The 26,735-nt window shown below is 42.3% G+C and overlaps 4 protein-coding genes and 2 long non-coding RNA genes across 6 annotated transcripts; 5 read left to right on the top strand and 1 right to left on the bottom strand.

Annotated features, from left to right (window-relative positions):
• The first annotated feature begins 960 nt into the window (after window positions 1-960).
• Window positions 961-11,246, top strand: LOC121770480. The gene is made up of 8 exons (XM_042167204.1): window positions 961-1,264; window positions 8,248-8,264; window positions 9,001-9,141; window positions 9,228-9,593; window positions 9,939-10,181; window positions 10,353-10,445; window positions 10,635-10,835; window positions 10,919-11,246. The coding sequence occupies exons 1-8, from the start codon at window positions 961-963 to the stop codon at window positions 11,129-11,131; spliced, it is 1,578 nt and encodes a 525-aa protein (XP_042023138.1). The 3' UTR covers window positions 11,132-11,246.
• Window positions 11,247-12,181: 935 nt separating this feature from the next.
• On the top strand, window positions 12,182-13,489 carry LOC121771157 (peroxidase 41-like). The gene has a single exon (XM_042167944.1). It carries the CDS (start codon window positions 12,237-12,239, stop codon window positions 13,248-13,250), a length of 1,014 nt encoding a protein of 337 aa, XP_042023878.1. The 5' UTR covers window positions 12,182-12,236; the 3' UTR covers window positions 13,251-13,489.
• Window positions 13,490-16,566: 3,077 nt separating this feature from the next.
• Window positions 16,567-19,482, top strand: LOC121771066 (endoglucanase 1-like). Its single transcript, XM_042167859.1, has 5 exons — window positions 16,567-16,775; window positions 17,233-17,442; window positions 17,527-17,820; window positions 18,389-18,550; window positions 18,627-19,482. Exons 1-5 carry the CDS (start codon window positions 16,575-16,577, stop codon window positions 19,233-19,235), a joined length of 1,476 nt encoding a protein of 491 aa, XP_042023793.1. The 5' UTR covers window positions 16,567-16,574; the 3' UTR covers window positions 19,236-19,482.
• Window positions 19,483-20,656: 1,174 nt separating this feature from the next.
• Window positions 20,657-21,292, top strand: LOC121770479. Its single transcript, XM_042167203.1, has one exon. It carries the CDS (start codon window positions 20,657-20,659, stop codon window positions 21,290-21,292), a length of 636 nt encoding a protein of 211 aa, XP_042023137.1.
• Window positions 21,293-24,220: 2,928 nt separating this feature from the next.
• On the bottom strand, window positions 24,221-24,865 carry LOC121771068. Its single transcript, XR_006043921.1, has 2 exons — window positions 24,684-24,865; window positions 24,221-24,602 (listed from the first exon to the last, which is right to left on the bottom strand). It is a non-coding gene; the product is annotated as an uncharacterized LOC121771068 (long non-coding RNA).
• Window positions 24,600-25,407, top strand: LOC121771069. The gene is made up of 2 exons (XR_006043922.1): window positions 24,600-24,723; window positions 24,860-25,407. It is a non-coding gene; the product is annotated as an uncharacterized LOC121771069 (long non-coding RNA).
• The last annotated feature ends 1,328 nt before the right edge of the window (window positions 25,408-26,735 follow it).

The raw sequence follows: 26,735 nt of genomic DNA, 5'->3' as shown, positions 1-26,735 counted from the left end.
CAAGATTTAAGGAAATGATATTTATTGAGATAAAGTGGAGTGAATAAAGTTTGAGAGATTAAAAAGTAGAAGAGATAAAGAGAGAATAAAATAAGAAAGATGAAATAAAGTAACAGACCGAAAATGTTTTATTTTTTGTTAAAAGAGGAAATCAATCATTTGTAATGAGACAATTCAAAATGGAAAGTTGATCACTTGTGGTGGGACGGATGGAGTAATAAATAGTTAAAGCAGAAAAAAAGTAAAATAAGAGAGAGAATAATATAGATAAAAGTCTTCTCTGTATTATTCTCTCTCTTACTTTATATTATCTCTATTTTAATTATTAAATATATTTTTTCCAAAATGAGTACTGTAAATGAAATTTGTCTAGTACATAAGGACAGAGGGAGTAAAAAACAAATGAGATACTTCCTTCATATTAAAAAAAATAGAAATATTTGAAGCAACACGGATTTTAATGCATAATTGGTAAAGTAAGTGAGAAAAATTGGTAAAGTAAGAGAGATGAAAATAAATATAAGTAAAGTAAGAGAGAAGAAGAGAAAAAGCAGTGAAAGTAGAGTTAGGGTCCATGTTCTAAAATAGAAAGGTTCAAAAGTTTTTATTTTTAAAAAATGACCTAAAATGGAAATAGTTATAGTTGGTATTTTTAAAAAATGAATGAGAATATTTATTCATTCAAGAGGGTACAACTTTTTAAGAAACAACCCAAAGAGGGTAGATCTTAATTCATTCAAATTTTATTTATTGTACTCATCAACCATTCAATTTGTCACCTAAAAATCTATTGATCGAGTAAATTAATCTTGTCCAGAATTTTAGGGTCAATTATTATTTTCTGAAATTGATACAAAAGTAGAATGGAAATTATTATTTTCTGTACATTGCTTCGTCTTTGAGTTGATAAAATCAAAGCCCCAACCGTCAAATTCCGGCTGAATAGGGTTCAATCCGATCATGTCTTCTCATGGGAGAGAGGTGCGGTGGCTTTTGTCCTTTCTTCTCGTCGGGTTAGGGTTTCGGATTCAATTCGGGACCGCACTGAAGGTGCCTGTACGATTCACTGACGTGCTCCCCGTGCTGCCGCGTCAGGTGTCGTGGCCTGTGCTCAACAACATCCACAGCGCCGTCGACTTGCTTCCGCAGTATATCGGCTCCTTGGCGCCCGAAAACGGCACGATTAACTGGAACGGCTCCTGTTTCTTCGACAATCAAGCCAGGATCGAGCTCACCGGCTCCGGCGATAGGGGAATTGGTGGCGGCGTTGATGGGGTACGAACTAAACAAGCCCAACAGCAGTGACGGCCCATCAGCCCAAAGCCCAAGGAAGAGTATGAGTTCGGCATTACCAAAGAGTTCGGAGGAGTTCGGCATTACCAAAGAGTTCGGCCTCAGCCTACAGCTCGGTAAAAGCCAACCAATCAAGCTCTGCTCTCAGGTCGGCATCAAGCTCTACTCTCAGATCGGCAACCAAAGCAGTTCGGTCTCAGTATTCGACCGAACAAGGAGTTAGTGGACCCATGCAGGATTTCCACAACTTCCAACACACCCACTACCACGTGGCGTCAACTCAGGCCACGATCTTAGGCCATGACCTACACGACCTCCACGACCTAGAGTGATGATGTAAGCCACGATCTTAGTTCAATGTATAAATAGAACTTAGATCTGATAGAAAAGGGGAGAATCTCTCTAGAGAAATAATCATATAGCAAGTCTGTGTTGTAAGCTGTAATTCGCAGATCAAGCAATACAAACCTGCCCCCATTTCTCCCCGTGGACGTAGATTTACCTCAGTAAATCGAACCACGTAAAATTCTCTGTGTCGTAATTTATTTTTACGAGCATTTATCATCATCAAAAATTCGCGGAATCATCACTGGCGCCGTCTGTGGGAAACAGAGAACAAAATTTGTGATAAAGCGAATTTTTGATCCATTTTTTCCACCCAAAAAATGCATACCAGATCGCAGAGTACCCGTATTCCTGCCCGTGAGAACCAGGAGGAAGCCAATCCATCCCATAGGTCGGGAAAACAGCCTAGGGATAAATCCACCACCAGTTCTCATGGTGGAGGAACAAGCCGCTCCAAAAGCCGTCACACCGAGTCTTCCCAGCAGCCCGATTTGAACGAGGCTGTCAAGCTGTTTTTGGCGGAAAAGCAGGAGGAATTCTTAACCTTCCTGCAAAAAAGCCAAAAGCAGCCGGGGACAAAAACGGCGGATTCTCCCTCTCCCTCCATACGAGACAGTCACTACCGCAGTAGTGTCATGTCTTCCAGAAGAAAGAATCCTCGGTACCGGAATCACAGGAGAACTCCATCTCCTCCATACCGAAGAAATGTCGGGTTCGCCATGTACGGAGCATTGAGGACTCCGTTCTCGGACGATATTACCCGAACTCCCCTTCCACAGAACTACCGAACTCCGTCGATAACCTATGACGGACTCGTGGATCCTCATGACTTCCTGGGACGCTATCAGTATAATATGGCGAACCAAGATCTCAATGAGGTCCATATGTGCAAGCTGTTCCCCGAGCTGCTCATCGGGAACGCCAGAAGGTGGTTCGACAGCCTTCCTCAAGGCAGCATTAGATCCTACCGAGATCTGATGGATGCTTTCCACAGGAGGTTCTTTCGGAAAGCGGAAGCCCGAAATACTTCGGCTCAGCTGCTTTCTATACGTCAAGGTCGCGACGAAAAGATCAGCGACTTCCTGACGAGATTCCATAAGGAATGCCTACAGGTAGATAATCTCAATGATCTACTTGTCATTTCGGCATTCCAAAATGGAATCCTGCCCGGAGCTCTCTACAGAAAGCTCGTGGAGTGCGGTCCGCAAACAGCTCAAGAGATGTGGGACATTGCGGACAAGTTTTCTCGTGCCGATGAGGCAGACCGTCGAAAACGGTCTTTAGACAGCTCATCTAGAGAAGACAAAAAGAAGCCCGGTCATAGCGATCAGAGGCATCCTCGCCGAACACCTTCTCCACTAAAGGAGAGATAGCGGTCATCCGAGGTGATCGAAAAAGAGCAAGTGTGTTCGCAGATTGCGCTTAAAAGTGCCGAGCAATCAGTTCGGCACCATCAAGCATAGCAATCACAGCAGCCGGAATCAGAGGCCGGCGAAATGACCGAAGTCACACCGGAGCCGAACTCGATGGTGTACGGCACTGAAGCCGTGATTCCGGTTGAGATCGGCATATCCAGTCCCCGAACTCAATTTCTCCTCAGAAATGAATGGTGACGGACTAAGAGCCGAACTACATCTGGCCGAAGAAAGAAGAGAATTGGCCTGCATAAAAGCAGCCAAGTACAAGGAGCAAGTAGCCCGGTATTATAACCAAAGGGTGAAAAAGCTGCAATTTCAAGTGGGAGATCTCATCTTGAGAAACAACGAAGTAAGCCGAGCAGAAAAGCTGGGCGAACTCGAACCCACATGGGAAGTTCCATATCGGGTGTCAGAAGTCCTCGGCAAAGGGTCTTACAAATTGACTCACGTGTCAAGAGCACAAGTACCCCGAACATGGTACGTTTCCAACCTCAAAAAGTTCCATTTGTAAGAGACAGTCCGGTCAATGTGCTTTCTTTGGTTTGCTTGGTTTTTGTTCGTCTCTATGTGCTTTTTATTTGTCTATATGCCTTGTCTATGTGCGTGTCGTCTCTTACAAATGTTACTGAGGTATCTTGTTCTTCGAAGGCTGATCCCCTTCTTAGAACATATACAAGCTAAACGATTGTGTGTCAAAGCTTCTAAAGAGGATACAAGACCACAATTCAGCTTAAACAAGCAGTTCGTCCGAAACGAGCTGCAACAAGCCAACGATTGTGCGTCAAAGCTTCTAAAGAGGATACAAGACCACAATTCAGCTTAAACAAGCAGTTCGTCTGAAACGAGCTGCAACAAGCCCACGATTGTGTGTCAAAGCTTCTAAAGAGGATACAAGACCACAATTCTGCTTAAGAATCAAGCACTTCGTCTGAAACGAACTGCAACAAAAGTCCGATTCTCGCGATAAAACTTGCCTGAATTAGGACAAGGGAAAGTCCAATCCACGCGATAAAACTCGCCGAATTAGGACGACCAAGTTCGGTCAAAGCAGTTTACCTCATAAGACCGAGGACGACCATGTCTAGTCAAAGAGGTTTACTGCATAAGACCACTTCGGTTAACTGGGAAAGTCCGATCCACGCGATAAAACTCGCCGAATTAGGACAAGGGAAAGTTCGATCCCGGCGACAAAAATCGCCAAATTAGAACACAGACCAAAGACGAGTCCGGTCAAAGATGTTTATTTCATCAGACCAAAGACGAGTCCGGTCAAAGATGTTTATTTCATCAGACCAAAGACGAGTCCGGTCAAAGATGTTTATTTCATCAGACCAAAGACGAGTCCGGTCAAAGATGTTTATTTCATCAGACCAAAGACGAGTCCGGTCAAAGATGTTTATTTCATCAGACCAAAGACGAGTCCGGTCAAAGATGTTTATTTCATCAGACCAAAGACAAGTCCGGTCAAAGAAGTTTACTTCATAAGACCGAGGACAAGTACGATGAAATTTTTTCGCTAAGCTGTAAATACACAGTGTTAGAAGCGAAAACAAAAACAAAATTTCATTTTCAAATCTTGTTCGGCACACAACTCCGCTACCCTACAAAATGGCGTTACGCTATTACAAAGGACTATTCTACTGTCCAGGGTTGCTGAAGTTAAGCCACCTATCTGCAAAATCCTCTGGAAGCCGATTTCGGTTGTTCCGAGCAGATGAAGAATAAGCAGGTCGACGAGATGCTATCCTCGACCCAACGCCTCTTCCCCGAGCCCGAGAAGCCCAGCGCCGCAATGATGTCACGACTTGTTGGCAAGCCGAGCTCTCCAGCGCATTGTTCCTCCGGAGTACATTATATTCCTCCCACAGTTCGTCAACTCGACTCTGAGCATCTGATATGGTCATTCCCCCGCGCACACGGATGTAATCCTCGTACGCAGTCCTCTCAGCAATGGTCGTATTCAGCTCGGCCTCCAGATCATTCTTATCGGACTCTAAGTCCTTATTATCGGCCTCCAGCTTCACTAAACGAGCCAGAAGCTCGTCATTCTTCGTCTGATCGGCTATAGCTCTTTTCTCAGCTTCGTCTAAAGCCGAAGAGTACAGCCGTTTCCAGTGAAGTATCTCCAGCTCCTTGAGAGTTAAGAATACAAAGCAGCTACGTCAGTTCGGCATTTCAGCTTACCGAGCAGGTAGTAAACCACAACAGGAGTAAGAGAGTACGAAAGGCTAAACGAAGACACAAGAGCAGAAAGAAGAATTTTTTCATTCATAAGAAAAAAAATTTTTCTATACAAGGAGGGCTTCAAGGCCATTTTACATAAAGGAAGAAACTAAACTAAGAGAAGGGAGACGAAATCATACTTCGCTAGCTTCGTCTCCGCCTTCTCGGTGAGGTTCAGCTTCCTTCTCCTTATCTGCTTCAGCTTCAGCCTCTGCCTCCTTGCTCTCCCCAGCCTGCTCGGCGCCACCGTAGCCGATCTGCTGCGCCTCCTGATCGGCTTCCTTCTCCGGATGCCCGGCTCGCTCGACTTCGGCCTCCCGCTCCAGCGGCTCGGCCTCACCCTCTCCGTTGTAAGTCGAAGCGGGTGAAACGGGTCCCACGGAGGCAAAGATAGCCTCCAGGTTCTCGTCCCGATCAGCTCGACAACTCCGGACTCGGTCTGCAGAAAGCAGGACCGAAGATGAAGCGAGCTCCTCAAGGAGCGGCAGATTCTGAAGCCGAGCTGCTATCTCTCGGCTGTACAGAGGCAGTACGACATCGGCCCCCTGCTCGCCCTTATCGGCAATTAGCCTTACCAGACTACCGACAAAAGCCGAGAACTGGCTACTCAAAAAGAGTTTCTCCGTGTAAACACGGAGAGCCTCCCCCTGGGCAACCACGGCGGCAGCATCACTCCGTTTCGTCTGCTCTCGCTGGATGACGAGCTGGTTTTTGGCAAACTGAGCTTCATCCTGGGCCGAAATCCTAGCAGCTCTGGCTTTCTCAAAGTTTGCCTCGGCCTGCTCGGCCCGGTGACAAGCAGCCGCCAATTTCCTCTGCATCTCAGCATAGTCGTTGGACGCTTTGGAGAGTTCGACGGCGACGAGCTTGGAGAGCATATCGTTCCTCTGAAAATGGACAAGGAAAAAAGTCAACAGAGGGCACCAAAAATACAGGACAGAAGCCAAGCCAAAGAATCAAGAAGACAATTCACCTCGGCGAAGTCCGTGGGCCATAAAAATGGCTCACAGATATGCTCCGAAGGAGGCGCCAAGACCACATCTTTCTCTGGCGCTCTCGGGGGCTTCTGGGTCCTCCCCTTCCTACTTGCCGAAGTCGACTCCGGCTTCTTTGGACCCGAAGAGGTCTTTTGCCTCTTCGGATTCTTCTCGGCATCAGGCGCCGAGCTGGTAGCCTTCTCTTTCTCCGGCTCCTCAAGCTCGGAGGACTTTCGGATAGCCTTATTCAGCATGAACACTGCCAAAAAGCAAGAAAACAAGGTTAGTTTTCTTCGTTAAAGCAGTAGAGCATAAAGATAAAGAGAAATCCTCACCCTCGGCCTCTTCGTCCGAAGACGAGATATTGAACACGAGGTCGCCCTTGACGAGCTCAGTTTCCGAATACTGTTTCCTAATCATAGGAATCTTATTGAGCTCGCCCTCGAGCTCGGCCAACGGTTCTAACCGAGGATGGGGAATCACGGACTTCGGCCTTCTCCAAGGAAAGCCCGGAGCCGAAGTCCTATTATAAAAAAAGAAACGGTTTTGCCATTTCGGCCACTTGGTTCGGCAGAAGGCCCTAAAAGGCTGTAAGGGGATCAAGTAGAACCAAGATCCCTTCCTTTTAAACTGGAAAAAATTAAGGATTGCCCTCAGAGACAGATCCTTATCTAGCCTACGCAGTTCGGCAGCAAAAGCCGATAAGTGCCTCCAAGAGTTCGGAGTCACCTGACCTAAAGGGAGTTGAAAAAAATCAAGAAGCTCTACAAAAGGTGGGGGAAGAGGAAAACGAAGCCCGCATTCTAAGCAGGCTTCGTAAACGGTGGCATAACCCTCCGGCGGGTCGTTAGCCCTATGATCATCGTCGGGAACCACCGCCTTCCCCCCAGGTAAAAAATATTTCTCGTGAAGGGATATCACAGTATCCTTACTCAAGATACTGTGAAAATACTCTACGGTCTTCTCCCCGGATTCTTTCCGGCTAGAAGACCCCTTATCCCCTTTCCTACCGCTACCCGACACCGAAGAAGAAGAAGAAGACATTTTTCTTACTTTTTGAAAGTGAAGAAAGTCTGAAGAAGCTCTTGAAAGCGGAAGAAAATTTCTCGAGAAAGAGAGTATAGAAGACGCAACAGCAAAGGTGTTCAAATGAGGAAGAAAGAGCATATTTATCAGATTCGGCGAAGATTTCAAAATCGTCGCACCGTTTCGAATCCCACCTTTTCAGGATTCAACGGCCGGATTTTACTGTCGCATTTAATGCAGTCACATGCAAGGCACGTCCCCTGACGTCAGCCTCCCCCGTACCTTTATCCAGAATGCCGAAGTGACTCGCTTCGCCGAAGTGATTCACTTCGTCTTTCGGGGGGGGGTAGTGATGGGGTACGAACTAAACAAGCCCAACAGCAGTGACGGCCCATCAGCCCAAAGCCCAAGGAAGAGTATGAGTTCGGCATTACCAAAGAGTTCGGAGGAGTTCGGCATTACCAAAGAGTTCGGCCTCAGCCTACAGCTCGGTAAAAGCCAACCAATCAAGCTCTGCTCTCAGGTCGGCATCAAGCTCTACTCTCAGATCGGCAACCAAAGCAGTTCGGTCTCAGTATTCGACCGAACAAGGAGTTAGTGGACCCATGCAGGATTTCCACAACTTCCAACACACCCACTACCACGTGGCGTCAACTCAGGCCACGATCTTAGGCCATGACCTACACGACCTCCACGACCTAGAGTGATGATGTAAGCCACGATCTTAGTTCAATGTATAAATAGAACTTAGATCTGATAGAAAAGGGGAGAATCTCTCTAGAGAAATAATCATATAGCAAGTCTGTGTTGTAAGCTGTAATTCGCAGATCAAGCAATACAAACCTGCCCCCATTTCTCCCCGTGGACGTAGATTTACCTCAGTAAATCGAACCACGTAAAATTCTCTGTGTCGTAATTTATTTTTACGAGCATTTATCATCATCAAAAATTCGCGGAATCATCAGGCGTCATCCACCTCTCGGTCTGTTATTGCTCAAATACATATTGGGATTGCTGTTATTATGTGTATTGAATGTTTACCTTGACTTTGCATATTGTCTTTACCCTGCTTATAGATTTTTAAAACCATAAATTTGCTGGATATAGATTCTGTTGGATGATAGGTTTTTCAGTAATACTCCCTCGTTCCCTCATAGTTGAGATGGAACTTTTCGGCACAGAGTTGAAGAAATGGATGTTTAATGTTTAGTGAGATAAGTAGATAGATAAAAACAGAGAGAGAAAAAAGTAGATAGAATAGAGGACAAAGTGAATAACGTAGAGAGAATAAAGTAGAGTAAAAGTAAGAAAAAGTGTTACTCCATTACTCCATCCGTCTCTAAAAGGTATGAACATTTGGTTCGGCACGAGTTTTAATGCATAAGTGGTAAAGTAAGAAAGAGATGGAAAGAAAAAAGTTTTTAAAGTATTGTTAGCGGAGAATGAGTCTTACCTCATTAGAGAGAAAAGAGTTTCCAAAACTAGAAAGTTCATACTTTTCAGGGAAGAGCCATAAAGGAAAGAGTCCATATTTTTCAGGAATGGCGGGAGGTACTAGTAATAGCTTCACACTATGAGGGAACGTAGGGGGTACTAGTAATAGCTTCACACTTTATTGCTCTTCATGTGCTCCTTATAGTCTCATTCTTGTAATTGTGTTTGTGCTTTTGTTTATCCATTAGAGTGAAATGTTAAACTGAACGCTACCAATCTTTCAGACTGCCGCTGCCCATAGCTGGTCGTGCATGGATTTGTATGTATTTGCAACGCCTTACAGGGTCACTTGGGATTACTATTTCTCTGCTCGAGACCACACACTGAAAATTGAATCATGGGAGGAACCTGCCGAAATTGAATATGTAAGCACATGCTTATGTCCACTTCATAATGGTTGATTTCTTTATGAGGTACAAGTTGACAATTTGAGCATTCTATTTCTGAGCAGGTAAAGCAGCATGGGATCTCGGTTTTTCTTATGCCATCCGGAATGATTGGGACCTTCCTTTCATTGGTAGATATCCTGCCGCTATTTTCAAACACTGGATGGGGTCAGAGTGCTAATCTAGCTTTCCTGGAAAAACACATGGGTGCATCTTTTGAAAAACGCCATCAACCATGGCGTACTACCATCAATCCAGCCGATGTGCATTCTGGTGACTTCTTAGCCGTTTCAAAGATCCGTGGACGGTGGGGTGGATTTGAGACACTGGAAAAGTGGGTCACTGGTGCATTTGCTGGACATACAGCTGTATGCTTGAAGGATGAAATGGGTAATCTTTGGGTTGGTGAATCTGGACATGAAAATGAAAAGGTATGTATGTATATCCTTGTGGCTTCTATTTTCTCTTGCGTACGGTTCATGTTTTATGATGCTTATGAAGACAAATTTAGACTAGGCAAACCTGTTTCCTTTTCTACCCTCGACTGTCAAATTATGCCTGGAAAGTATTTGAACTTTATGTGTCATGTTCTCTGATTGAGTAGTAATTCAATGGGATTTGACCTCTGGTTTTGACCTTGTGGATCAAGCAAGTGAGAATTTTCTGTATTTTACATTTGTTTGGAACAAGGTTTAAAAGAGTTTCTTGTTGGGAAATTCTATGAAGCTGTAAAATCATAGCATTGGCATATTGATGTGGTAAGCTGACTTGTCCAGGGTGAAGAAATTATTGCTGTAATTCCTTGGGATGAATGGTGGGAAATGGCACTCAAGGATAGTTCTAATCCACAAATTGCGCTGTTACCCCTACATCCCGAAGTGCGTGCTAAGTTTAACAACACTGCAGCCTGGGAGTATGCTCGGCAGATGTCAGGCAAGCCATATGGTTATCACAACATGATCTTTAGTTGGATTGACACTGTAGCTGATAATTATCCTCCACCACTAGATGCTCACTTGGTACGTATCTCTGTTTGGACTAAGATGGGCAGAGCTTTATTCTCAGCCATGGATTTTATAACAATATTGACAGATATCAATTACTCTACGCTGTTTAGTTCATACATGCCCTAAGTTTAAATCAACAGTTTGTACATAAGATGGGTTGACTGACCACAAGACTATCCACAGGTCATTTCTGTCATGTCTATGTGGACGAGAATGCAGCCAGCATACGCTGCAAACATGTGGAATGAAGCTCTTAATATGCGGCTTGGGACAAAGGTGAAGTATTTTGTCATTATTGCAGAACTAGTGGGGTCTTGAGGGATAAAATTGAGTTCATTGACTATAATTAAACGACAATTTGTATTGTTTTTGGCGTTGTTAAGATAATGGGCTGCATCCTGATTTAGCTACATATGGTGGATTCCTCTCGATATTGATGTCTTCACCTTGTTTATTTCCCCGTAGGATCTTGGGCTGCATGAAATTCTAGCTGAGACAGAAAAGCGAGGTATAACTTTCGATCAGTTACTAACTATCCCAGAACAGGATGAATGGGTTTACAGTGATGGTAAGTCTACAACATGTGTGGCCTTTATTCTGGCAATGTATAAAGCGGCGGGAGTATTTGGTCCTGTATCCAATTCCATCCAAGTAACCGAGTTCACAGTGAGTATCTATACTTTGGACCTCACAGATGATTGATTCACGCATTGTTGTCTGCTTACATTGGCTTGTTTTGGTGGTGGCAGATCAGAGATGCTTACATGCTCAAAATATTTGAGAACAACGCAACACGACTTCCACATTGGTGTAACAACAAGGTGGACCAGTTGCCGTTCTGCCAGATCTTGGGTGAGTATAAAATGGAACTTCCATTCTACAACACTCTGGAGGCGTACGCCCAGATGAACGAGCGCTGCCCGTCTCTACCCCCGACTTATGAGAGGCCTCTCCAGTGTTGAATACGATTGAATATATGTAAGGATATTCGTCCTCCGAAACTCCAGGCTTGTAATGTGTATTATCGTCTTGGCTTAAAAACATGTCGTGCTTTCAATTTTCCTTTATCAAAGTGTAGATATTGGCGGGGAATGCTCAATGGAGAGACTCCCTAGTAGGAGTATTACACTCCGATAACAATTTTATGCTTGCAGAGTAATCCTATAGATCTATAACACATTTAATAGCATGTAAAAGAATATAGGAATTCAAAATTCATCAGTTCATGTCTTCTCTTCAATCTATTGGAAAAATTCCATCTTTTAAGTGCCAAATAGGGTGGGAAAAAACGAAAAAGAAAGAAATGGAAATAAGCCCAGTTTTAGTAGTAAAATTAGAGCAAAATATAAGTGCCAAATAGGGTGGGAAAAAATACTGAGATATCGGTACCGAAAATATCGATTTTTTGGTGTACCGAAATCTTTCGATATGGTAACGGTATCAATTTTCCTACACCGTGGTATATCGAAAAATCGGTATATGTTGAAATATTATATTATATTTAATATGTCAATATATAAAATAGAATTAAAAATAAAAAATCTCCCAAAAATCTTACTTTTAAATATTTTGTGCGTAAGATAGATTTTTTTTGAACAATAGTATTACGAATATTGTACCATTCTTCGGTATACCGTAAAAAGTGCGGTATACTGCAATAACAATAAGGTAATGGAATAAAAAATTAATACCGAAAATTCAGTATGGTATCAGTACGATATTTTATCGTACCGCAGTTTTCGGTACGTCGTGTGGTATGACGTTTTCGGTACCGTATACCGTACCGACCCTCCCAAACATAAAAGTGTCGCATTTGCAAATGATACATAGGTAGTGAGTATTAATACTTATAAATTTTGGAAAATGAGAGAAAAGTAGTATTTATTTGTTAATTTGGAAAAGTAGGGAAGAGTTATGATCCACACAGATGAGGGAAGGAAGTAATTAAAAATAGGAGCGAGTGAAAATCGCAATGCCAGTAACTGAAAATAGTAAGCAAGTAAATGGATGCATAAAAGCAAAGGGAGGTGCGTGTAGCCTCGCCCTCCACCACCAAACCAATAAACAATGTCGTCGTCACTCCTTCCTCTTCCCCTTCTTCTTCTTGGCCTCCTCCTCGTGAGCACGGTGCAATCGGCAGCGCAACCGAAGCTGAAAACCGACTACTACAAAAAGAGCTGCCCTAACTTCGGCAAGATCATCCAAGAGGTGATCACCGACAAGCAGCTCGCCGTCCCCACCACCGCCGCCGGCGCCCTCCGCCTCTTTTTCCACGACTGCGTGGTCGGCGGGTGCGACGCCTCCCTCCTCCTCGGGTCCAGCGCAAACTCCCCTGCCTCCGAGCGCGACCACGAGATCAACCACTCCCTCCCGGGAGACGCCTTCGACGTGGTCATCCGCGCCAAGATCCGCCTGGAGCTGGAGTGCCCGGGCGTGGTCTCGTGCTCGGACGTCCTGGCCGAGGCCACCCGCGACCTCGTCACCATGGTTGGGGGACCCTTCTACCCGGTCCCCCTGGGGCGCCTCGACAGCCACGAGCCCCACGCCGCCAAGATCGAGGGCCACATCGCCACCCCGAACATGACCCTCACCAAGATAATCGAAATCTTCCAAGCAAAAGGCTTCTCCGTACAGGAGATGGTCGCCCTCTCCGGGGCCCACACCGTGGGGTTCTCCCACTGCTCCGAGTTCGCCAACCGGATATTCAACTTTAGCGCCAAGGAGGACCACGATCCCACCATGAACCCGGACTACGTCGATGGCCTCCGCAAGCTCTGCGCCAACTACAAGACGGACCCCACCATGGCCGCCTTCAACGACCCCATGTCGCCAGGGAAGTTCGACAACACCTACTACGTCAACCTCCAGAACGGCCTAGGCCTCCTCGCTACTGATCAGATCCTGGCGCTCGATCCGCGGACCAAGCCCTTCGTCGACGCCTACGCCACAGATCAGACCAAATTCTTCCAGGATTTCGCCAAGGCGATGGAGAAGGTGGGAATGCTGGATATCAAGACTGGGGATAAGGGAGAGGTGCGGAAGAGATGCGACACTCCAAATACTACCAAATTTCATTCATAAACCTTCCTTTTTTTCTATACATTAATTGCTTTCTGTGTTTGTGCAACAAAAACAAAAATGATTGTTTGATGTAAATCAGAATAATCTACTATTCATTTGCTTTCTGATTTGTTGTCATCTCATTTTCATGTTGTAGTTGATATTTGGTTTTGGAGATGTGTAGCGTGGTGGTGGGGGCGTTTTATTAACCATACTATTTATAAATAAAACGCCTACATATACATAAAATTAATGATCCATTTTCTTCATTGTTCTTGTCCTCATTGTTTTCCCCCTGTGATCATATAGTTGGAATTAATTTGAGTCAGATTGAGGGATACTTAACACTACTCTCCTTGTCAACAATTTTATTCCATAATTTACCCTGAAACTTGATCTAAGAGTCTTTTATTTAAGGTGGAATCCGTCATACACAAGTTCATTCGCATGTTCCAGGACATATGTATAAACCCGGGAAAGAAAGTTATTCATGAAATGGTACCTCAAGATCTCGTTCTTAAATGAAAGTGAAAATATAGTTTGTACGCGCACCAAAAACATATTGCGAATGAGGGAGCTCCAAATGCCCTTGCCAATCTCCACTCAGTAGAGAGCAATGCATCGTGTGCTAGCAAATAATGCCAAGTGCTTTAGGCGCTTCTTAAGCTTTCGTGTGATGATTCTTTGCAAGTGTGTGTGTGATCGATAAATTCAACGGTTGCAAGTAGGGTCGGGAATTCGGTTATCGGTTAGTCGGTTAACCGATAACCGAGCCGAAACATTCAGTTCTCGATTAACCGATAACCGATAAATTCGGTTATTAGTTCGGTTTCAGTTCCCGTTTGAAGCCACGATCGGTTATCGGTTAACCGATAACCGATCGGTTATACCCGAAAGAACCGAGGGAACCGAAATTAAAATTCCTGAATTCCTATTATTTATTTTCCCTAAAAAATTCTTTTATTATTTCCCTATTCAAAACATTATTTCCCACTTTTCAGCCCTACACACGCCGCTGAATCTGGAGACTCCCACACCGCCGCATTCTGCCACTCTCCTTCTTCCCAGCGCCCGACGACTCCTCCCCACCGGCCGGAGACTCCTTCCCAGCGGCAGGTTCTCCTTCCCTTCCCAGCGGTGGGTTCTCCTTCTTCTTCCCAGCACCAGCGACCACTTCACCTTCCTCCCAGCAGCAAGCCCGGCCAGCAGCGACGGCTCTCATCCTCCCAGCGGCGACATTGTAGCGTATTATAATAGGTTGTTTTTATTTTTTTAATTTATAATACGAAATATAAACATAATTATTTCTACAAACATAAGAAAAACAAAGTGCATTGTAGAGCAACTGGTAGGCTGTCCATTTTTCTCACACATCGACTAGGGATCGAATCCCGACAATAACTTGTTTTTTTTTCCAATTCGGTTCCTATCGGTTAGAACCGAACCGAACCGTGTAAAATCGGTTCCTAACCGAACCGAACCGATGCCTTCTCGGTTCCGGTGTTAACCGACCTTTCGGTTCGGTTAGAACGTTGCAAGCACACATGTTCGCACCTGGCAAATTCTACTACTCATACGTTTTGAAATTGACATTTTGGGTCAGTTTTACGTGTGGCCAAAAATATTTACTCCTCCTGAGTTATATTCTTTTTGTATTGTCCTAAATTACTTGAGTTATTTCTTTTTTTTATAATTTTTTTATCATCTATCATACATTACTCTTTCTTCATCTCTCTTACATTATTCCCTCTCTCACTTTAACATTTAATATATCAATTTCTTAAATCTCTTACCAAAAAGAAATGGTCCAACTATCTTGAGACGAAGGGAGTATTTGAAAAAAAAATGTTATTCTTTTGGATATATTGAGTTTTATTAAATAAAAATATTCTAGATATTCATATTACTCCATCCGTCCCACAATAAGAGTCATGTTTTGTCATTTTTGTCCGTCTCACAATAAGAGTCATATTTCACTTTTATCATAAATGGTAAGTAGGCCCCACAATCCACCAACTTATTCCACTCGCATTTTATTATAAAATTAATATATATAAGCGTGACTTTTATTCCACTAACTTATTCAACCAACTTTTATTTACATAACCAACTTTTCTTTCTATTTCTTAAAACATGTGACATAACTAAGTAGGAATCCTGTTGCGGGATGGAGGGAATATTAATTAAGATCAAAAGTTATGTCTCGTCATGTTTGGGCATGGATATCAATTTAATGCAGTACTACCTCCGTCCTTGAAAAACAAAAACTTTTGAAATGGTACGGGTTTTAATGCATAAGATAAAAGAATTTGTAAAATAAGAGAGAGAAGAACAAAATGGATAAAGTAAAAGAGATGAAGAGAAAAAGTAGTGGAAGTAATGCTAGTGTATTGGGTCCATGTCCTAAAATTAAAAGGTTAAGACAGTTTCTAGCATTTTTAAAAGCCGACTCAAAATGAAAATAGTTTCTATTTTTAAGGGATGGATGTAGCATTAAATAAATGCAATAGAAGGAGACAAATTATCAATTATACTGGAAGTATTAAATTTTGTGTGTTGCGACAAACAAAATCTAGATGCATGCGGCTATGGCGAATTGGCGACGGATGATGCCGAACATCCGTGACCCAAACAATGAGATTTTATGAGCAAATTCCCAAAATACCGTTTCCCTGTAATTACGCCTTCTATTTACCAAAATCACGCACACCCATCTTCCTTTCTTTTCTCTTTTCCACCTAAAATCTCTCCTTATATTACTCCATCCAAAAAGTGTTTTTACAAGTATACATTGTTAACTCAATATTCCACCAAATTTGCTATTGTATTCAAATCAATATCTAGTGTACATTAGTACTCCCTCTGTCCCCAAAAAATATACACTTTGGGTTCGGCATGAGTTTTAATGTAAAATTAATAAAGTAAGAGAGATGTAGAGAGAAAAATTAATTAAGTATTGTTAGTGGGGAATGAGTCCCACCTTATTAGAGAAAAAAAATAGAAAAATGCATATTTTTATAGGATTGACTAAAAAAGAAATAGTGCATATTCTTATTTTTTATTATTGCTTTAAAAGTGATATGTACCGGTGAATCAACATGAGATTCAAGCTATTGAGACCATACTGTAGTTTCTTTCCTTTTATTACGTCCTCGGGATAGATTTTGTACGTTTCCCCATAGAAAATCACGTGACATTTGTCGCAGTTAATCTCGTGACTCACATCCATTCGCCTCTGTCTCTCTCAACTGCTAATTAACCAACTCTCTAACTGCCTTATTCTATTCTATATAAATTAAAGTGTGTGCTCCATTCCATACAAGCAGAAACCATTTTAGAATAATCATGGTTTCAAAACATATTATTCTGTGCTTGTTTTCAAGCTTTGCTTTGTTATCTTGCTCTGCATTCACTCCACAAGCCTACGCCGATGCACTTGAAAAATCAATTCTCTTCTTCGAGGGACAGCGCTCTGGCAGATTACCCGCCACCCAGCGGCTCACGTGGAGGGCTGACTCCGCCCTCTCCGATGGCTCCGGTTACCATGTAAACTTCATACACCCATATACTTGAGCCATTTTTCTCTTTTAGGACGTCATTTCCCTTTTTAGCAAAAAGTAACACATTTCACACTCTTACTTTTTTCTCTCTACTATTCCATTTCTCCTACTTTATTATATACTACCTCCGTCCAAAAAAAATAGGCACAATTATAAATGATACGGGTTTTAATGCGCAATTGGTAAAGTGTGAGAGATGGAGGGGAAATGTGGTAAACGTAGTGTTAGTGGATTGTGGGGTCCACATTTAGAATGAGGCGTAGGGTTAGTATCTGTTTAAAACTTTCCACATTTAGAATTGGTCTATTTTTAGTAAAATTGTAAAATTAGTTTATTTTTTACGTAAAGAGAGTATTTATTTAATATACTATACATTTATGTGCTAAAAAGAAATGACTCTACTAGTACTTCATTTTTATCCAAAAAAACTGATTCATTTTCAGGTAGATCTAGTTGGAGGTTACTATGATGCAGGGGACAACGTCAAGTTCGGCCTCCCGGTGGCTTTTACTACAACACTAGTGAGTTGGAGTGTGATTGAGTTCGGTAGTTCGATGGGGAATCAATTGGAAAATGCACGTGAGGCAGTGCGTTGGGGGGCGGATTATCTACTCAAGGCAGCGACAGCAACCCCGGGGGCCTTGTACGTGCAAGTAAGCCCACCCTTGCGCCTCGTCTTGTAGTAGTATACTACTTAACTTTTTGTTTGGAGGTAAGAGTGGTATTTATGGGAACAGGTGGGAGAGGCCAACAACGATCACCGTTGCTGGGAACGACCCGAGGACATGGACACGGCCCGCAATGTGTACAAAGTGACTGCTCAAAGCCCTGGATCAGATGTAGCAGCAGAGACTGCTGCAGCATTGGCAGCTGCTTCCATTGTGTTTAAAGATTGTGATTCTTCTTATTCAAATAAGTTGCTCAAAACAGCAATGGAGGTATTCGATTTTGCAGACAGGTATAAAGGGGCTTATAGTGACTCTCTGGGTGCAGTGGTGTGTCCATTTTACTGCTCCTACTCTGGATACCATGTAAGAAATTATTTCACCCACTCACATACTTCCCCCTCTCTAATAGAAATACACTATATTTTATTTTCCGTTTGTCTCATAGTCCATATACATTTATGTCAACTCTTTTCTCTTTCTATTTTATTTTATCATTTATAGCTCCGAGCCGACCATTCAATACACAATTTCTACTATTTTTTTTCATTCTCTTTTATTTTATGAATTATGCATCAAAACTCATATCAATCCTAAATGACATATTTCTATGAAACGGGGGGAGTATAATACTATTAATAGTGTCACTTTAAAACAAAAAACACATGGTTAAATGCACAACGCAAAACTAAAGAATTAAATCATTATAAGAGAATCATTTTTACTTCGTTTATTCAGTTCATTATATACGGGTTCTTATTAAGACAAACTAGACTATATTAAAATGACATGAATTTTTCTATAACAAACTAAAAAATAAGTAAAAAATGATCTTATATTGGTCTATCTCTTTTTTATTCAGTGTTTAAAATTAGTTTCGTATTGATCAGTAATATCTTGATTAAATTGAACATATATATAAATGTGTGTGCAGGATGAGTTGATGTGGGGAGCATCATGGCTTCATAGAGCTTCAGCAAACCAATCATATTTGTCTTACATTCAATCCAACGGTCACATTCTTGGAGCTGATGATGATGTTTATTCTTTTAGTTGGGATGACAAGAGAGCTGGGACCAAAATACTACTCTCTCAGGTGTTGTATACAATCACTTTTTTGCATATATTTGATTGTGTTTGTGCTAATAATAATAACAATAATAATAAATCAGGGATTTTTGGAGAAGAATATTGAAGATTTAGAGGTGTACAAATCACATTCAGACAATTATATATGCTCCCTAGTTCCAGGGTCACCTAATTTCCAGGCACAATACACTCCAGGGGGGCTTTTGTACAAGGGAAGTGAAAGCAATCTCCAATATGTAACCACATCAAGCTTCCTGATGTTGACATATGCCAAATATGTGAAGAGCCACGACGGCGGTGGCGGTGGCGGGGGCGGGTTGTCGTGCGGCGTCAGCGCCGACAAGGTTGTGGAGTTGGCAAAGAAACAAGTGGACTACATACTAGGAGATAATCCAGGCAAGAGGTCATACATGGTGGGGTTCGGGGAGAGGTATCCGCATCGGCTACACCACAGAGCCTCTTCCTTACCCTCGCTCCACGCACACCCTGCTCGGATCAACTGTGGCGATGGATTCCAGTATCTAAACACGCCGTCGCCCAATCCCAACATTCTTGTCGGAGCAATCGTTGGCGGCCCAGACAGTCAAGACAAATTTGCAGATGACCGGAATAATTATCACCAATCTGAGCCCGCCACTTATATCAACGCCCCATTTATTGGCGCGCTCGCTTTCTTTTCTCATCATCTTTAATCTTCTTATGTATTGTACTCCTCCCGTCCCTCGTTATTTGTCACTAGTTTCCTTTAGTTTTATTTTTAAAAATGGAGATTATTTGTGCCTTTTGCACGTGAACGTGAAGATCATTAGAATTCGACAATGGATTTCCAAACTTTAGTTTGGATCTTTGTCTAGACTAAACTTATTAAAATTGCTTATGTCGTATATAGAAAAGAAAAGAGACAAAACTCCTTCATAAAATAGGAGACGAAGTGATCTATTTGAGAGAGAGGGAAGAAAAATATAAGTCATATTTCTATGTTGCTCATTTATTTACCTACAGAAAGTTATAAATTTATATATGTGTTTCGACTTGGGTCGCACCACCTATTTGACTTTTAACTAATTAAATTGAGAATCAGTTTAATTCAAGCTCAAATACAAGCTATTACAATAAATAAGTATTGATTGTTCGTTCAAATCCAAAATTTCGAGTATTTCAGATCTTCTCTTTAATTTATTATTTCTCGTACCTAAGATATAAATATCCATTAATTAATTTAACACTGACTTTGATTAATTAATATATTTTCCAAGTGTGGTCTAGTTCAAAAAATATACTCCTTCTGTCCCACTCATGATGTCCATATTCTTGAGTGACACTAGATTTTTAGAGTAGTTGTTAGGTGGAGTAAATAAAGAGAAAAAAGTAGTTGAATATTTTTAATAAGGAAAGAGATGAGGGGATTTATTTTCAAATATAGAAAGTGGACATCTTGAGTGAAACAAATTAAAAATGAAAGGTCAACACCTCTTGAGTGGGACAGAGGGAGTATTTATCATTCATGGAATAAATTCCAGCTATCCGGTTTTTGAAAAAAAAAACTTTATTTCAAATATCTCTTGATGATTTTATCAAACTGGACTCATTTAATACACGATTCGTTGTAACAACAAAACTAACACCTCTAGACATTGATCATCACTACCCAATGCATCAAGATTTTTGGATTACGAACTGCCTACAACTTTTGATAAATTAAAGCAATGCATTACCAATATAATATGCTCAATGTTATACTATCTGTTGGAAAAACAAGTAGCCGCCCATCATTTATTACATTAGGGTACCTAGAACATTATTAATGTCGTAGATTCCTAGTTGTATGGTTCCAATCCTCATTTATGAGTGTACATAAAGAGTTTCAAAATCCCTATAAATACTAGGGTGATGAGTCTCTCAGATGATCGAAAAAACAATTACAAACAATTTATCTCTTTACTTCTACTCTCAATATGTCTGACCAATCTTCCTACACCTCTCTCGATTACCATCTTTGAGATGGTATCAGAGCAGAATTTCCCTTTTTGGGACTCAGAAAAATGTCATCATAGTCCCGGATATACCTTTCCCGACCTTTTTTAAACCTGCAAAACCAACCAAAAACCAAACCATGTCAGATTCTGACACGGAGGAATCAAAACCAGCCCAAACAGAATCCATGGCAGATCTGGCAGCACAATTTGCCGAATTTCTGAAGTTCATGGAGAGCAAATCTGGAAACAAATCAGAAAACTCCAAAGCAGACAACACTTCCCCAAAGAAGCAGTCAACCCAAATAGAATATTTGGGGAAAGTCAAGGTGGAAACCAAACTCAATGGGGATAATTATCCTCTTTGGGTCAATCTTATGGAGAGAGCCATTGGAGGAGGAGGACTGATTTCTCACATTTATGGAGTTTCAGATCCTCCTTCATCCGATGATCCCGGCTACTCGAAATGGCAGCAACGGGATCATTGTTGCTTTAATTGGATCATCAACAATCTTGAGACAAGTCTTGTGAATGAAGTATCACAATACAAGACCGCCAAAGACCTGTGGGAAGGTCTGGCAATCACGTACGGAAGTGGAGCGGATCCTTTCCAAGTGCACGATCTGCATAGGCAAGCAATATCAATGAAGCAAGGGCATTTAACCTTGGAAGCTCTCTGGAACAGATTCCAAGATCTATGGATAAAAATTGATGCCAGAGATCCTAATCCCATGGAAAGCCCGAAAAGCATCGACAAATACAACAAACACACCTAAAGGCACAGACTTTATCAATTCGTATGGGTATTGGATGTGAAGTATGATAAAATCAGGCGCGAGATTCTAAATCAGGATCCCTTACCGTCGGTCCGCCAAGCCTACGGAATGGTAAGAAGAGAAGCTGAAAATGACAAAGTTCTCAAACCTGAGCCGGAGCAATCTGGAATCGCTACTGGACACGGAGCATTCGACAGAAGCCGACCTCTTCCTTCACCGGCGATCCGATTCCTACCAAACCAGAAACCAGAGGAAGATAAAAGCAAATTAATATGCTCTCACTGTGGAGGAAAGAAGCATACACATGAAACTTGCTTTCACCTCCACGACTATCCCAATTAGTGGCAGGAGATGAAGCAAAATCGACAAAACGGGAAGCGAGGCGGAGGGAGCGGCGGAGGTGGCACCGGTGGCGCTGGCCGTGGGAGAGCAGCGGCGGCGGTAGCAGGTGGCTCGGTTCCCACCTTCGTCGATGGAATCACGGGCGGCTTCGGCACCAGCTACACGGCAACCACACCTCCACCACTTCAACACCTCAACGGCGGTGGAATCGGCAACCCCTCCAACCCCGTCAACACAGATCCGATGAATATTGCCAAAGCTTCGGTCTCCATCAACAAAAATTGGACAGAAGGTAAAAAAAATTACTTGGTGGCTAGGGCTCAGGATGCACATAGCAGTGGAGGAGGCGGAGGAGAAGCTGGAGAGGCGGCGGCGGAATCCAGGGATGAAGATGGAGTGGGGCGGCTAGGGTTTTCTAACCCACAACCCTCGGTTTTGCAAAAAACAACCCCAATTCCCTTTTTATCTCCAAATTTAACCCCACCCAAAAATATCCCACCCCAAACAAACCTGTATTCTCAGAAATTACCCCAGCTGACCGAAAATATCCATTAAACCCCTCCAAGTTTCAAAAAATTAGAAAATAGACCCCAAAATTTTGAAATTTTGTCCTCCATCAAATGCACAAACTCGCTTCAAGCCCTAGCCTACACATCATCCTCATATGTAGGACCTAAAGATTACCACATGATTTTTGACTGTGGGGCAACAGAAACTATGCCCTTTGATGCATTAGATTTCCTTGAAATTTCCCAATCCACGAAACATTATGTCCAAACAGCCAATGGGGAATTAGCACAAGTAAAGGGGCGGGCACTATCACTATCTCACCAACTCTTTGCCTCTCGAATTGTATTTATGTCCCATCTTTGTCCCACAAACTCTTGTCTGTTAGTCACGTGACAAAAGAGCTCAACTGCAAATTACTAATGCAGCCTCGTTTTTGTATGTTACAGGATATCAAAACGGTGACGATAGTTGGACGTGGCACTGAGCGGCATGGACTGTACTACGTGGATGAGATAGCCCAACAGAGTACTGCGATGCTGACTCATGGACTGACTGACATACAGATTTGGCTCTTGCACCGCCGGTTAGGTGCATTTATAGGATATCTTCACTTATTGTTTCCTGAGTTAGTTTCTTTTTCGTATGTTTTGAACTGTGAAACTTGTGTTTTGGCAAAAAGCCATAGACATTCCTTTAAACTGAACAACACAAGAGAAAATTTTCCGTTTGCCTTAATTCATTCTGATGTTTGGGGTCCTGCCCCGGTTACTGGTGGACAAGGGTTTCGATATTTTTTGCTATTTATTGATGATTTTTCTCGCATGACTTGGATTTATTTTTTGAAAACAAAATCAGAAGTTTACTGGTGGACAAGGGTTTCGATATTTATTTTCGTTCTATAGTCTTGTCCGAACCCAATTTCACACCAAAATCCAAATTCTTAGATCTGATAATGGGCGGGAATATGTGAACTCTAGGATGCAATCTTTCTTTACTGAAAACGGCCTTGTTCATCAAACCTCTTGTGCATACACACCAGAACAAAATGGGGTCGTAGAGCGAAAAAATCGATACATCCTTGAAATCACCCGAGCTCTCTTACTCGAGTCCAACATCCCAAAATCCTTTTGGCCGGAGGCTGTCGCCACTGCTGTATATCTTCTTAATCGACTTCCTACAGGAATCCTTAGCTTTAAAACTCCCTTAGAGGTTTTTTCTTCCCATAACTCAGTCCCTTCCTCCCTTCACCTCGATCCCAAAATCTTTGGATGTACTGTGTTTGTTCATATTCCAAAACATGACCGGGATAAATTCTCACCTTGTGCGGTCAAATGTGTTTTTTTGGGATATGGAAAAAATCAGAAAGGTTACCGTTGCTATGACCCTTCCACAGATCGCATGTACACTACTATGAACTGTGACTTTGTTGAGAGTGAATACTTCTATAGCCAATCTAGCGGTTAGGGGGAGAGAGTCAGAAACCTCGGGGTGTGACGCACTAAATTGGCTACCTTTTTGGGGAGAGGTCATTCAGGGGGGAAGACGAGATCAACCAAACTGGCATGCTAGACCAAAATCCTGTCACAAAAGTCGGTCCAACAGAGGAAGTTATGTAACACCCGTACTATTAAAGTACTAAATTAAAGCATGTCATGAAATAATTAATACAAAATATTTATGCATGCTATGTTTCTCGTTAATGTGCCTTGGAATGTAGTATGGTATTTATGTGACGAAATAATTGATAAAATTATTTCGAAATACTATGCTTCGCGATAAATGTGATTTGGGAAATCGTATGGTTTATGTGTTTAATGTGAAAAAAGGAAACGTGCTTATTCTTTTAATTATGAACGATAGGAGACATATGGAAGGTCTCGTTGAAAGAATGACGACGATATTGCTATATTTAGCAAGACGAATAAAATACGTGGAGATGATTTTTTTTCCCTATGGAAGACGTCGTGCGTAAATCGAGGAATGGTTGAAGGGATAGTATATTTGGAACAACACCAAATATAAACTATGCCGTTAAACGTACTTTAATTTTGGTTGTGATGAACGAGATAACAAGAATTTAATAAAGACGCGTGAATTTTAATTATCAAAGGAAAATACGAGAAAATAAAGTATGTATTTACTTGGGTACATACAATGGCCTTGGGCCATAACAATCAAGAAGCCTAACAATTTAAATATTATACTAACTTGGGCTTCCAATTAAATTGAGCCCAAGACCATTAAATTAATTTAGAAGCCCAATTTCTTTCCAAACAATTGGGAGCAAGCCCAAAAGCCTTTCTTCTTCCTCTTCCTCACAATGTGGTCGACGGCTTCTTCACAAGGAGACCCTCCAATTTCCACTCCTTCCACCTTCTATCTTCCACCATCAATGCCCACAAACCAAGAGTTACCACCACTTCTCAATTTATGCTTTTCTCTAACTCCTCACATTACACTACACAAAAAAAAAAGAAGACAGAGAGTGAGAGAACCGAGAGAGAGCCAATAGAAAGCAAGAGGAGGAGTTCATTTTTACCATTCTTGTCCATCCACCACCAAATCCAACCATTCTTGAGGTATAATCCCTTTCCCAAAGCATGATTAAATAGTATCTATGCATATATAATTTTTTTTTATACATTCACTTCCATAATCACTTCAATTAACAATCAACTAAGAATCAATCGAACATTTTCCGTATGTAATCGAAAGCCCGAAAGAACTTAACTTTGTATTGAAAACGTATCTTTCGGGGTGGTTCGGAGTGTTTCCGGGGAAGAGGAAGCTGCCGGTGGCGGCGAGCGGCCGGTGACAGCAGCGGCTCCTCCCCGTGGCAGCAGCAACGCGGTGACAGCAGCGGCTCCTCCCCGTGGCAGCAGCAACGCGGCGGACAGCAGCGCTCCCCGGCGACTCCAGCAGCGACGCGACGACTTCCGCAGCGACCCGGCGACCCCAGCGAGCAGCACGGGACAGCAGCAGCGACAGCGGGAGTATAATGACACTGAGCGATGCTCGGTGCAGCGGCTACGGCGGCTCCGACGCGAAAGGAGAGGGGAGCGGCGGAAATTGTAAGAAGAAGAGAGAAAGAGAAGAAGAAGGAGACGTGGAGTGGGTAGAAAAAAAATGGACTTGGGCCTCTTGTGTTTTCTTTGATTGGGCATTTTTATTTTAGTGGGAGGCTATTGTTTTAAAGTGGGGCCTTTTTAACTATATGGGGCTTATAAATTTAATTGGAAGTAAGAGGTGAGGTAAATAATTAAGTCTTGGGCCGATGATTTAATCGCTAAGAATGATTTAATTTAATCATGGGAAATTTTAATTAATTTCCGGAATATTTCAACGAGAAATTCTATCCCAAGTCCGAAATAAATATGTTCCGAGGGAATATTATTGCGATAAATTAAGTATGCGCTTAAATGATCTTTAGAATTTTTTTTTCGACGTCATGGAAAATACGAGGAGCCAACGGAGGAAAGAACGAGCGTAAGCGGCCGACCGGCGTCGCACGCGACGCCTTGGGCGGCCGCCGAATAATCGAAAATGTATGAAAAAAAAACCGAGGAAACGAATTAAAAGATTTTAATTAGAGTGCATGCATTCTAAATATCGTCGTTACCGAGAATTTATATGAATTTTATGTATTTTCCGAAAAGGTGGTTCGCACGCACGCTAAAAGTCGGAACGAGGAATTTTACGGAAATCCTAAGCTTTTGAGGTGGGCTTTATTCTTTAACGTTTATTTTAAATTGATATGTTATGGTGTGATAAGGATGGTTTCAAAAAGTATGTCATGCCGTGTTTATGTTTTGAAACTGCCTATCTGATTGTCTACTAGGATAATGTCCTACTAGACTTTGATGGTTAACGAATTCGGGTTTGACTAGGGAGTGAGTCCCTACTGAGACTAATGCACTGATGGGGATCGTGAGCCGTCCTCTAGGTCGGCCGGTCCAGTGATCGAGTTTGTGGCCACATTCTCGTTTCACATGATGGTTCAGATATGGTATATGATGGAGGATGACGATTGTCCGCGCGGAGACTATTTTAAGGAATGATTTTAGTGTTTCTCGGCCTTTTTAAAGTAAAACCCGAGATTCACTCGATGATGGATTGACATAACTTAAACGATAAATGTATTTCGGGCATGAGTTCACTGGGTGCATTAAGTCCACAGTCCTTTGAGATGGCCTTTGAAGCTGCACTTTATGAAGAAGAAGAAATTCCACAGTCCTTTGAGATGGCAATGAAACACAAACACTGGAGGGAAGCTATGAAGAAGGAGATTGATGCCTTGATCAAAAATGAAAGTTGGGAAAAATGTGATCTACCTCCAGGAAAGAAACCGTAGGATGTCGTTGGACCTTCACTATAAAAAGACGAGCAGATGGTTCAATCGAGAGATACAAGGCAAGATTGGTGGCTAAGGGATATACTCAAGTGTATGGAGTAGACTATGAAGAAACGTTCTCACCTGTGGCCAAACTAAATACAGTAAGAGCCCTTCTATCTGTTGCAGCATGCAAGGAATGGCCACTATATCAGTTTGATGTTACAAATGCATTTCTTCACGGAGAGCTTGAGAAAGATA

The sequence above is a fragment of the Salvia splendens genome, chromosome 16 (genome assembly GCF_004379255.2).
Source record: "Salvia splendens isolate huo1 chromosome 16, SspV2, whole genome shotgun sequence".
Classification (NCBI taxonomy): domain Eukaryota; kingdom Viridiplantae; phylum Streptophyta; class Magnoliopsida; order Lamiales; family Lamiaceae; genus Salvia; species Salvia splendens.
Note: the sequence above shows the minus strand (reverse complement) of the source record. Positions and strands in the feature narration are given on the sequence as shown.